The 11,135-nt window shown below is 41.2% G+C and overlaps 1 protein-coding gene across 1 annotated transcript in view; it reads left to right on the top strand.

The window, feature by feature from the left end:
• Positions 1-8,527: 8,527 nt before the first annotated feature.
• ankfn1a (ankyrin repeat and fibronectin type III domain containing 1a) overlaps positions 8,528-11,135 on the top strand; it is a gene marked incomplete at its 3' end in the record, with an annotated part of 183,083 nt that continues 180,475 nt past the window's right edge. The window contains exons 1-3 of the mRNA XM_080021908.1: positions 8,528-8,665; positions 9,606-9,733; positions 10,168-10,356. Coding sequence (XP_079878034.1) covers positions 9,618-9,733; positions 10,168-10,356 — 305 coding nt within the window. The 5' untranslated portion in view covers positions 8,528-8,665; positions 9,606-9,617. The remainder of the gene's footprint in view (positions 8,666-9,605; positions 9,734-10,167; positions 10,357-11,135) is intronic.

Genomic DNA, 11,135 nt, shown 5'->3' with positions numbered 1-11,135 from the left:
ATCATCACTATTTCAACGTAAAAAATCATCTGTTTGTCTTGAGAATCAGGCGCTTCACATGTCATGGGGTCCAGGCTCAGTCTTTAGCCAATTGCACCTGCAGAATCTGTGCTTTGGATTGTGGAACGGTTAAATATTTAGAAATGTACCACTACAGCTTCTCGCTGTGCTTTAGTGACTCATTTCGTTAAGACTAATCTACTTTTTTTTTTTTTTTTTCCAAAAACAGAGAATAGGCAGTTATTTCCAGACTCCTTTTTCAAAAAGAAAAACATTTAGCCGAAAAGAACATCTAGGTAGATTGGGGGGATGGTTCTCAGGGTGATCGGCAGTATTCAGTGATGCTAGCAATCCAATTTCATTCGCAGAAATATTGCTTAATGCAGCGTGGATATTTTGTTTTTATCATCTCCTCCATTCCCAGCTGAACATGGGTTGCCCTACCAAGTGTTTTTCAACTGAGAACTCACTGATTACATTTTTTACATTTCCATTTACACAAAAATACAAATATGGCAATTTGCCTTTGTGTTTCAAGGTCTAAATTGTGAGGCTGCACTAATTCATCTAATCCCAATCAGTTCCAGCCAGAAAAGCAGCTCTGTGTTCATCAGAACAAATTTGCCTCTGAAGGTGAGGACTTTCCGTAGTATTGAAAGTATTGAAAGGTTTGACTCTTTTTTGAGATTTGGTTCTTGACGAGTCACTCAGCATAAAGGGTTTTACGATTTTCAGACTCTGCGGTCATTTGATTCAGTTAGTTTAATGCATGGTGAGCAAGGAAGGACCTCTGGCAAATGATGAACAAGACTTAATTATTTTCACTTGGTGAATTGAAGATTCACTCGCTCGCTCTTTTGCCCGAGTGACGCCTGACTCATGAATCATTTTAAAGATTAATTCTTTAAGAACGAATCGTTCGCCGGTCTTGCATCAACCATTAGTAGGCCTTAACAATGAGCACAGTTATCCATGTTTCTGATGTTCTCTTTCCCTGATCCAATTTTTGGGGATTTCAGAGAGTACACTAATGGATATGTTTCAGGGCATGGGTACCAATGCAGTACCTCCACTCGCAGCATTCACTTTGCAACATGTGGCCCTTTGAATTGGAGGCCCTTCCTGTGGGGACCAGTATATTTACACTGAGAACCAGGAAATGAGGTAAGGCCATGCTTGCCATGCATAATACCCCTAAAAAGAGTGAATTATATGGACGCTTCCTCTGCTGGGTGAGAGGTCACTGTGAAAATCGGTATCCGTCTCTCTCTCTTGCTCTCTTTTTCTTTTCTCTCTCACTTTCTCACACTTCATCTCTCTCAACACCTTCCCCTCCCTGTTCCATTCTACCTCTGCCATCTCTCTCTCTCTCTCTCTCTCTCTTTCTCTCGTTCTGCACCACTTTTGCTTTCTGTCAATTTTTACCCCCTGTTTTTCTGGGTTGATCGCTGCTTCTCTTTCTCTATTTCTCTCGCTATCCTCGATCCTACTCTCTGTCTCCCTCTTTCTCATAAGCCTCTTGTTTCATTAGGGTGGAGCATGTCCATTTTCTCCTTGGATCTCCTTTGACATATTTATGAACTTCTACAGGATGCTGAATTGGACTTGTAGAGCGAGATAAATCTAGCTGGATTTTTTTTTTATTACCAATTGTGCTTGTGTTGGCATGGCACACTGCAAAATACATTTTTAACTAGCAGGAAAATCTTGAAAAATAAGTACGATTGATTTTTTTATAGATCTATTATTTGCTTTTTGTAACAAAATAAAGTTTGACTTTGACTTTTGAAATGTCCTTTGAAAGACATCTTTCCTTTCTTCTTCATCTGTTTTTGACTCGTTTTAGGAAGTCTTCTTTATCAAGTAAACTTTTCTTGTCCCATTGGAAGATCATTTCACTTCATTCAGCGAATGGTGGTGGTGGGGTAGTTATGTAGTTATATGTATAGTAAAGTATATATGTAGTAAAGTAAGTACACTGTATATATGATAACGTCCAGACAGATTGGTATTTGAATGTCAACATTACATTGTACTAAATATAATGTATTTAGTATAATGTAATATGGTTGTATAAAGTAATTAATTTATTACATTACATTGCATTTAGCAGACGCTTTTATCCAAAGCGACTAAAGCCCATGGTTGGTACAAGAGAGAAAAGAAAGTTAGGCCATCATTTGGAGATAACGGACACAATCTGTTATGGGGAAGAAGGGCAGAAATGGCACAGTCATTGAGGCTTTTTTGGACAAATGCAATCCACTAGTAACCAATGGTAGCGGGCCCACAACGTTTCAAACAGGATCCGTTAGCTAGCTCTAATGCATATCTTTAATAATCGCACACAAATACAATTGGGTGCAATTATTTTTTCATCGTGAGTAGGTTTGGTGACAGCCATTATGGCTGTTAAAGCCAATGTGGAAGTGATTTAAACTGTGTTTCATCCAATGGCCGCCAGATGCTGCCCCAGTAAACCTCTGACCGAATGGAAGTCAATGGAAAAAGAAGAACCTTCTCATTAGAACTACAAAATAAAAAAAAGAGTCGTTAAGGTCTAAATATCCATGGTCGCTTCACTGTGGTGTGGGGATGGTGTGGTGAGCAGCCACACCTGACCTGGATCTGGGTGATTGGGATCCGGGTGGCTGCATACCTGTTGCTCATTGGTTGGTCTAACGAGCAGCAGGTAAAACCCCCATCCCCACACACACTCAGGATACGAGACGTGTCATGACGTGTGTGTTCTTTTTTTCTGCCAGAGGAAAAATCCCAAGATGCTTCAACGTCGGCGATTTCATTTTACATAGCCCGCTTTTCGCAAAGCAAACGTATCACTTTCAGATTCAATACAAACAGATTCAACACCGCATATGTGAAAGCAACCTGAGTATGTTTCCTCTAATGGATGTTTTGCTTATGATTTTGTTGATTTTGTTGTTCCAGAAAGAGGATAAAAAGGCTTTAAGGAAAGGTATATCTGGTTTCACTCACCACCTAGTACCCCTAGACCTCCGCACGATGCCAGAATTTAGCAGACCTACCAAGATGGTGGCGAGCATGAACCCAATCTCGAGGCTTCAAATCGTCTCTTCAGAAATCGCCTCTTTTTTTTTTTGTCTATGGTTTGGAAAATTTTGCTTGTGCCCAATGGATAAAGTGTGACAGGAATTGTTATTTTCCAGTTAGGTTTAGAAATGAGCCATGTCGGAAACTGTGTAAAAACCCAACTCAATACCATGTGGCATAATACCCAAAGTTAAAGGCAGTTCTGACAAACAACTCTGTGATTTAATTTGAAATTAAGTTTATTTATTTTAGCATCGTTTGAGTTTGGTGTCTGGTCTCTACTGCTCATCACTCCCGGCGAGGTGTACAGAAATCACAGACACGCTTAATGAGATAGAAATATATGAGTGATGAGCTCCCCCGAATCCCCGAATCCCCCCCATTGGATAGAAGAGTAGAGCCCAACAGGTGGATGCAGGGGAGGTGGAGGGAGTGCAGCAGGCAGCATAGCGGGTAGCAAAGCAGGTACGACAGGCTGAGTTAACTGCTAAAATAGGCCGTCCTATAAGGGCGTGGGAGTGTGTAGCGGCGTCTAGTTGTCTGACAGAAGTAGCTCTGCAAGCGACACCTCTTTTAGTAGATGGGTGACAAAAGAAGCAAAAAATAACTGTACAGGAAGCATTTGCGGGACAATTGGTCCCAATATACCTATTAAACAGATACATGGAAGAGTTTACAGAATGCCGGGAAAATATATTAGGTGTAATATGTAGTTTTTGAGAGAGAAGGCTGATACGATATGTGTGTGAAAGTGTTCCAAGCAGTTTATAACTCAGTAAGTTGGGGAAGAAGGACCGTGATTGAGGACTGAGAAATTTAGAAAACATAGGGTTACTGAGTGTGTTGGGAGGTGACGAAAAATCGAAAGTTAGAAGTATGAAGAAATATTACCTATTCTATATCTATATTATAGAGCATGATGAATTTTTTTTTTTGTAGATAATCAGAATGGCTTCAGGATCGGAGGGTATATGACGGATTCAGTCGCTGTATATGATGTTAAAAAAGAGATTTAAAGTATACGATTCACTGTTTAAGGAGTGACTGTAAATACAGCTACATGATGCAGAAATAAAATAGCAGGAATGCTTTACTGGATAAAATACTTTCTCAGAGGAATAACAATTTAAGTAAGAATCTGAGGAAATTATTCAGAAACGATGGACAGAAAGTGGAAAATAGAACCCCACAAGGCTCTGTAATCACTTCTGTCTTAATTAATATAATATAAAATTATATCTCAAAAAAGTCGGGCAGGGGCTAGGCTGTCCCTCTTCATAGATGATAGCAAGATAGTGTTGTGGTTAATAAGTAACCCCACATGAAAATAAACATATTACACGTGATACTAAACCACCAATACTCAAGGTATACATATCATAAAACCTTTTAAAAATGTATGCGATGAAACGAAAAAAGGGAAGTAATGAAATAACAAAAATAACTTTAATCTTCTACAAAAATGTATCAAAAAAACTTTTGAAAATGTATGTATTAAAACAAAAAAGGGAAGAAATGAAATAACAAAAATAACTAAAGTCTTCTACAAAAAAATAGGCCAAAGAAAGATGGACCAAATAGAGTTGAGACAAAGAGAAGGAGGCCAAGGTCATACACCCATATATGCCATAAGAATACTAAGAGCCACAGAAGTAACCTTCGCCCCCAAAAAATAGAAAACCCCTGGTAACAGGGCTGTGACTAGTTCATCCCCACAAAGGCTGTGATTGTCTGTTTGAACCCCCCCGCCCCCCCCCCAAAAAAATAATAAAAACAAAACAAAAAACCCTGGTAACAGGACTATGAGTGGTTCCTCAGGGCTGTGACCTCTGACTGGTTCACCCCCACAAAGGCTGTAATTGGTTATTTGGACACCCCCCCCAAAAAATAAAAATAAAAATAAAAACAATGGGAACAGGACTATGAGTGATTCCTGGCGCTGAAAGGGGCAGAGCATGTAATTGGAGAATAGTACATCTCGGGATATAAGGAAGCCCAAAAGGTTTGGTTAATCAGTCGGTTTTCTGGAGCCCACTCAAAGTTTATTGCTGTACTTGACACTCAGATATACAATGAACTTTTTTGCATCAGACTTAATTCGGTTCCAGCGTTTTTTCTTCCAAGTTTTTGAATTGATAGAAACATCGTCCAGAGATCCAGACTTCTCACAAGCCCAGGGTTGGACCTATTTGGTCATGACATTAGTAGAAAGATAGTATTTGTTGAAAAAAATTCAGCAAGGCTCTAACAGAGTTCATGAGTGGGCCAATAAGTAGAGCATAAGGATTTCAACCTCAAAACATAACTATCCAGTATTTGGATTTAAAAGGAAATTGCACAGGGCTCCTTTGGTTTTTGTAAAATTATTTAAGTTTCTTGGGATGTGATAAGTAGGTTATAGTAAAATAAACAGTCTTGCAGGTTGTAAATGATCCGTGCTAGACTATGGGGGGAATATCATATCATTCACCTCATGAAGACCCTAGAGAGGCTGGTCCTTGTGCATCTCCGCCCCCTGGTGAGATCATCAATGGACCAGCTCCAGTTTGCCTACCAGCCTGGCATCAGGGTGGACGACGCCCTCATCTTCCTGCTACATCAAGCCCTCTCTCAACTGGAGAAGTCTGAGAGCACAGTGAGGATCATGTTCTGTGATTTCTCAAGTGCTTTCAACACCATTCAGCCTGTGCTTCTGAGGGATAAGCTGCAGCACACAGGAGTGGACCATCATCTGTCTTCCTGGACCCTGGACTACCTCACGGACCAGCCACAGCACGTGAGGTCTAAGAACTGCGAGTCTGACATGATCATCTGCAGCACAGTGGCCCCGCAAGGAACGGTCTTGGCACCTTTCCTCCTCACCCTCTACACTGCAGACTTCATGTACAGCTCAACCAGCTGTCACCTGCAGAAGATCTCTGACGACTCTGCAATTGTTGGCCTCATCAAAGATGAGGACGACAGGAAGTACAGAGAACTCACCATGGACTTTGTGGACTGGTGCCAGCGGAACCGCCTCCAGATCAACGCGGGGAAAACCAAAGAGCTGGTGCAGACACTCCCCCCCGACACCGGTTAACATCCAGAGAATGGATATTGACATTGTGGAACCTTACAAGTACCTGGGTGTTCACCTAAACAACAAACTGGACTGGACTAATCACATACATGCACTTTATAAGAAGGGTCAGAGCAGACTCTATCTGCTTAGAAGACTTAGGTCCTTTGGAGTACAGGGGGCTCTCCTGAGGACCTTCTTCAACACCGTGGTGGCATCAGCCATCTTTTATGGAGTGATCTGCTGGGACAACAGCCTCACCACAGCTGACAGGAAGAGACTTAAACTGATCAAGAAGGCCAGCTCTGTCCTGGGGGCCCCCTGGACCCAGTGTAGGTGGTGGGAGGATGATGGCTAAGCTGTCATCCATGATGGAGAATGAATCCCAACCCATGCATGAGACTCTGATGTCACTGGAGATCTCCTTCAGCGATAGGCTGCTTCACACAAAGTATGGGGAAGGAGCACAATCGCAGGTCCTTCCTTTCTGAGCCTGTCAGACTGTATAAAACCAACAGCGCAGCCAGTAGACCAACCACACACACACACACACACACACACACACACACTCGCACGCACACAACTGTGAAAAAATCGAAGTGCAATTATTTTTATTAAAAAAAAAAAAGAAAAAAAAGAAAGTGCAATCCCTGATGTGCAATGTGTCAAGATATGTGCAATACACTTAGTACTATCTGGTTTCTATTTATGTTGATTTTGTTTTTCATTTTTATGTTTCTACATATTTTATATTGTTTATAGTGTGTACTTGATATGCTCTTTATTTTCTGCTGTCCCCTTTTTGCTGCTGGAACGATGTAAATTTCCCCGTTGTGGGACTAATAAAGGTTTATCTTATCTAATCTTATCTTATCTTATCTTATCATATTTGGGAATATCAGATTCAGCAGGGTTTGTCGGTCACTAATGGGATGTCAGTGTTTATATTGGAGTGGAATGGAATGGAATGGAAATAATTTGGGCTACAGATTAGAGTGCAACGAAACGAATTTCAAATTGTCCTTTATCACAAATTGGTCATTTCAGAGGTTATACCTTGTACCTATTTTTCAACCCAGGTCTTATTATAAAGTTAAAAAATGACTTTTTAAAATACATTAGGAAGCTGCAACATAGTAGTAAATTTCTCAATTTAACGAGATTGCGCTGTGCTGAATCAGTGTTTCTCAAATGGGGGTTCTCGTACTCCTAGGGGTACTACAGGGGTACTGCAGGGGGTACTCCGAAAATGTAAAGAAATGTGTTACAAAATATTGGTTATATATAATGTTACAAAAAACACGACGCACATACAGTGCATAATTTATTTTAAAATTATTTTTTTCCTCCCAATGCCAGTGAAGGCATTCACATCGAGACTCAGCTGAAGAAAGATCTTACGCTACTAAAAAAAAGTTTTCGAACCACTGCTTTGAAAAGACTGAAGTCGAAAAAAACAAAGACACTATGCTGCCATCTAGCGGTGTAAAACAGAACATTGTGACAGAAGAAAAAATGAAATGAACTCAGTAGATTCACACCTCAAAATGCCCCAAAAACCCTGTATGAACAACGATGACGTTCAAGTTGAGGGGTGCATGTCATCTATCAATACACTCAACGCCTTAGCGTAACATACCGATCTGACCGATATAACGTCACGCATACACACACACACGCACGCACACACGCACCATTCATTTCCTTTGCGTCGTCAAAAAAAGTGAAAAGAAAAACATTAGTATTTTAAAGTCACGACTTTTTTTTTTTAGATATTTATTTAACGTGACAACTCTGGCCTTATTAAAATATCAGTTTCCATCATTTATAACGGTTCATAGTACAACACACCACTCTGCTGCAGCGTGGTGTGTTCATATATATATATATATATATATATATATATATACACTGTGTTTATATATACTGTATTTATATATATACTGTATTTATATATATAATGTATTTCTGGGTGGAGGGGCAGACATAAGCATTTCCTTCCTTCCTGGAGGGGGTTATTATCTCCTCAGTTTCTCTCAACACATCAGATGAAGGGCTGTAAAAAAGGAGGAGGCAAAGCTTCTGAAATCCGAGCGCACACAGAGGACACTTCCTCCCCCTGATTCCTGACTTGAAGAATGAAGATGTGTGGCATCCCCCCCCCCCCCCCCCCCCAAAAAAAACCCCAAAAAACCATCATCACTTTTAAGGTGAACTTTTAAAAATCACCGACCCGACCGATGAGTGGGCCACTCCCACGATTCGGAACTGCGACACTTTCTATCTGGTGAGTCGCCCCCCCCCCCCAAAAAAAGGCACGCACGCTTTGGAAAACTTGAAACATGAACCCGGATCCCTGACTTTTCCCCGAGAGAGAGAGAGAGAGACGCGGAACAGGGGGAACCGGTGGAACCGGCGGAACCGGGAGAGAAGACACGGAGTACATGTTTTTGTTCCGGGGGAGGAAAAGAAGAAAAACAAACCCCGGCTAAGTTACGAGACGACGAGCGATCCCACTCCCACCAATAATAGACGGTAACCTCTCTCCAGGCAATTTTTATTCCCCCCACTTAAAACTTTGACATACACTACTTAGAAGTCTCTGAAAAGGTGACGCTACAGCTGTGATGGAGTTGTTGAAGGACGGCGATAAAGTCTAGAGTTCTACTTCTCGAGGTCTACTCGGAAATATACCGATACGACATTGATATCGCGATGTACGACGTCCGGCATTTTGATAATTGTGATAGTAGAGTGGTATCTTTGCGGGCTGTTTTCTGAATGCCGTTTTATTAAACCCATTAATAATATTAATAATTGTAATGTGCAAATATATTATAAAGCCACCGAGAGTCATCCCACAAAATATCGATATTGAGGTATTTGTTAAAAAAAAGTGATAATTGAATTTGGCGACATTCCCATGTCTGCCTGTCTACATACAGTATGAATGAGCAGCCACTGTTTTCTGACACTATCGAGAAATGTGTATCTTTGAGTGATATTCAAAAGTGTATTTTTTTATTTTGTTATTTTTGCTCAACACTGAGGAAATTTGATAAATCAGTGTTAAAATCAATTATCTTGGTGTTCCTATCCCGACTGGTGTTCCTATACCCACTGGTGGTCTTACGCTCTGGTGTCCCCACAGACTGCTTCTCCCACAGGCTGGTGTCTTTTCAGATTGTCCCCACAAATTGGAATCTCTGTAGACTGGTGCCCCCACAGATTGGTGTCCCGTCAGACTGGTATTGCTACAGACGCGTTCATTCAGACGAGTGTTCCTACTTCCTACATACTCCTGTTCCTATACAGACTGGTGGTCCTATACAGACTGTTGTCCCCACAGACTGACAGACCATTGTCCCCACAGACTGTTGTCCCCAAAAATTGGTATCCCTACAGACTGGTGTCCCAACTGACTCGTGTCCCCGAACACTTGTGTCACTAAATCCTGCCTCCCTGCTCTCCACAGCTATGGCCGAAGATGTCTGTGGATTCTGATGAGCCCTACATGCTTCTGTCATTGCGAGGCTCCAGGACATCGTGTGTCTTTGAGTCATCCGAGGAGAAGGATGAAATCCCGGGCCTTGGGGAGGACAGGTAATAGTTTGGCCCAGATAACATTGTCACTTTGTCGCAGGGATGTCAGGAGCTCGGCATGTGCAGTATTTCACATGGATGACATCCTCAGGGAGAGCAGGCCACTAACATAAATCACCTTTATACAGGAGAATCAGCCAAATTTAATGTAAATGTAAATGCATTCCGCTAATACATTAATTGACCTTTTGATTGTTAACATTGTAAAAGCTGCATTAAGCAAAAATTCAAGGTAATTACTTCGGTGTCAACAAATTCTGACACAGTGTGTGGTTGTCCAGTCTTCTTGTGGCTTGTTATACTCCTGCTGACGCTCCTGTCAGAAAGGTTTTTTCTTGTGCTTAAATCACTGAAAATGCTCAAAGAAGTCAAATCATTATTTGTCCTTCTGGGTAGTGAACTGAAGTCTGCCCCCCCCTCCCCTTTCATCGTAGTGTTCTGGAGATGCTGAGCTACTCCAAGTTCTCTGACTTGGAGACATGGCTCTGCATGCCTTCCACCCTGCTGCCAAGGGCCCCCGCCTCCACCCCTTCCTCCTGCTCCTCTTCCTCTACCACCTCGGTGGCTTCCGACGCCCGTCTCTCCACCTGCAGCGAGACCGTAGCGGCTGCGATGCCGCACAGGTAGCGACGACTCACTACTCGTAATATTCACAAATAGATTATATTCAAATTCACGACTCAAACTGCTCGCATGTACGCTGAAATTGTGCTTTGTTGTTTTGATTCTTTTAAAAAGAGAATCTACTACAGTATATGTGGGAAAGGTGTGGTATCAAGGTAACTTTGTCTGTTTTTTTTACATAATAACCGAATAAAACCTACTTTATTATATTCAGTGTTTCCCACACATATACTTGGGGGGAGGGTATATTTATGGCTGCCAAAGTATTTGGCAATCCATTTTAGTATTTTTTTTATTTTTTATTTTCATCCGTCTGAGAGAACAACGGCATTCGGATCGATTAACCAGTGGACTTGTTCTCTGGTATTATGTTAGAAGATGTGGACACAGCTCTCTGGTTAGACAGCACTCCAAAGCAGGAACTGATGCTGCGTTCACGGGAACTTGGAAAACTGTAATTCGTATCGGAAGCGATGCTGCATTCACGGGAACTTGGAAAACTTTTAATTGGTGTTGGAATGTTGGAAAAAAGTCGGTAATTCGTCAAGTATATTTCAGACCTGTGGGAAACACTGATATTAAAAGGAGTTAAGCAAGTATGAATACACTGCTAAATAAATCATATGGAGTTCTTTAGCTGAAGACTTTTTCTGTGATATGTTTTGAACAGTTTTCCATAATTTACGAATAGAATGTCTTCCGGGACCTTTTTTATTTGACTTATTTGATTGATCAAATTGTTTCATATCTATCAAAAAAAACAACAACACGTTTCAAG

Source organism: Zeus faber (genome assembly GCF_960531495.2).
Source record: "Zeus faber genome assembly, chromosome: 20".
NCBI classification, from domain to species: Eukaryota; Metazoa; Chordata; class Actinopteri; order Zeiformes; family Zeidae; genus Zeus; species Zeus faber.
The sequence above is the reverse complement of the archived record's forward strand: the minus strand, read 5'-3'. Positions and strand labels throughout refer to the sequence as shown.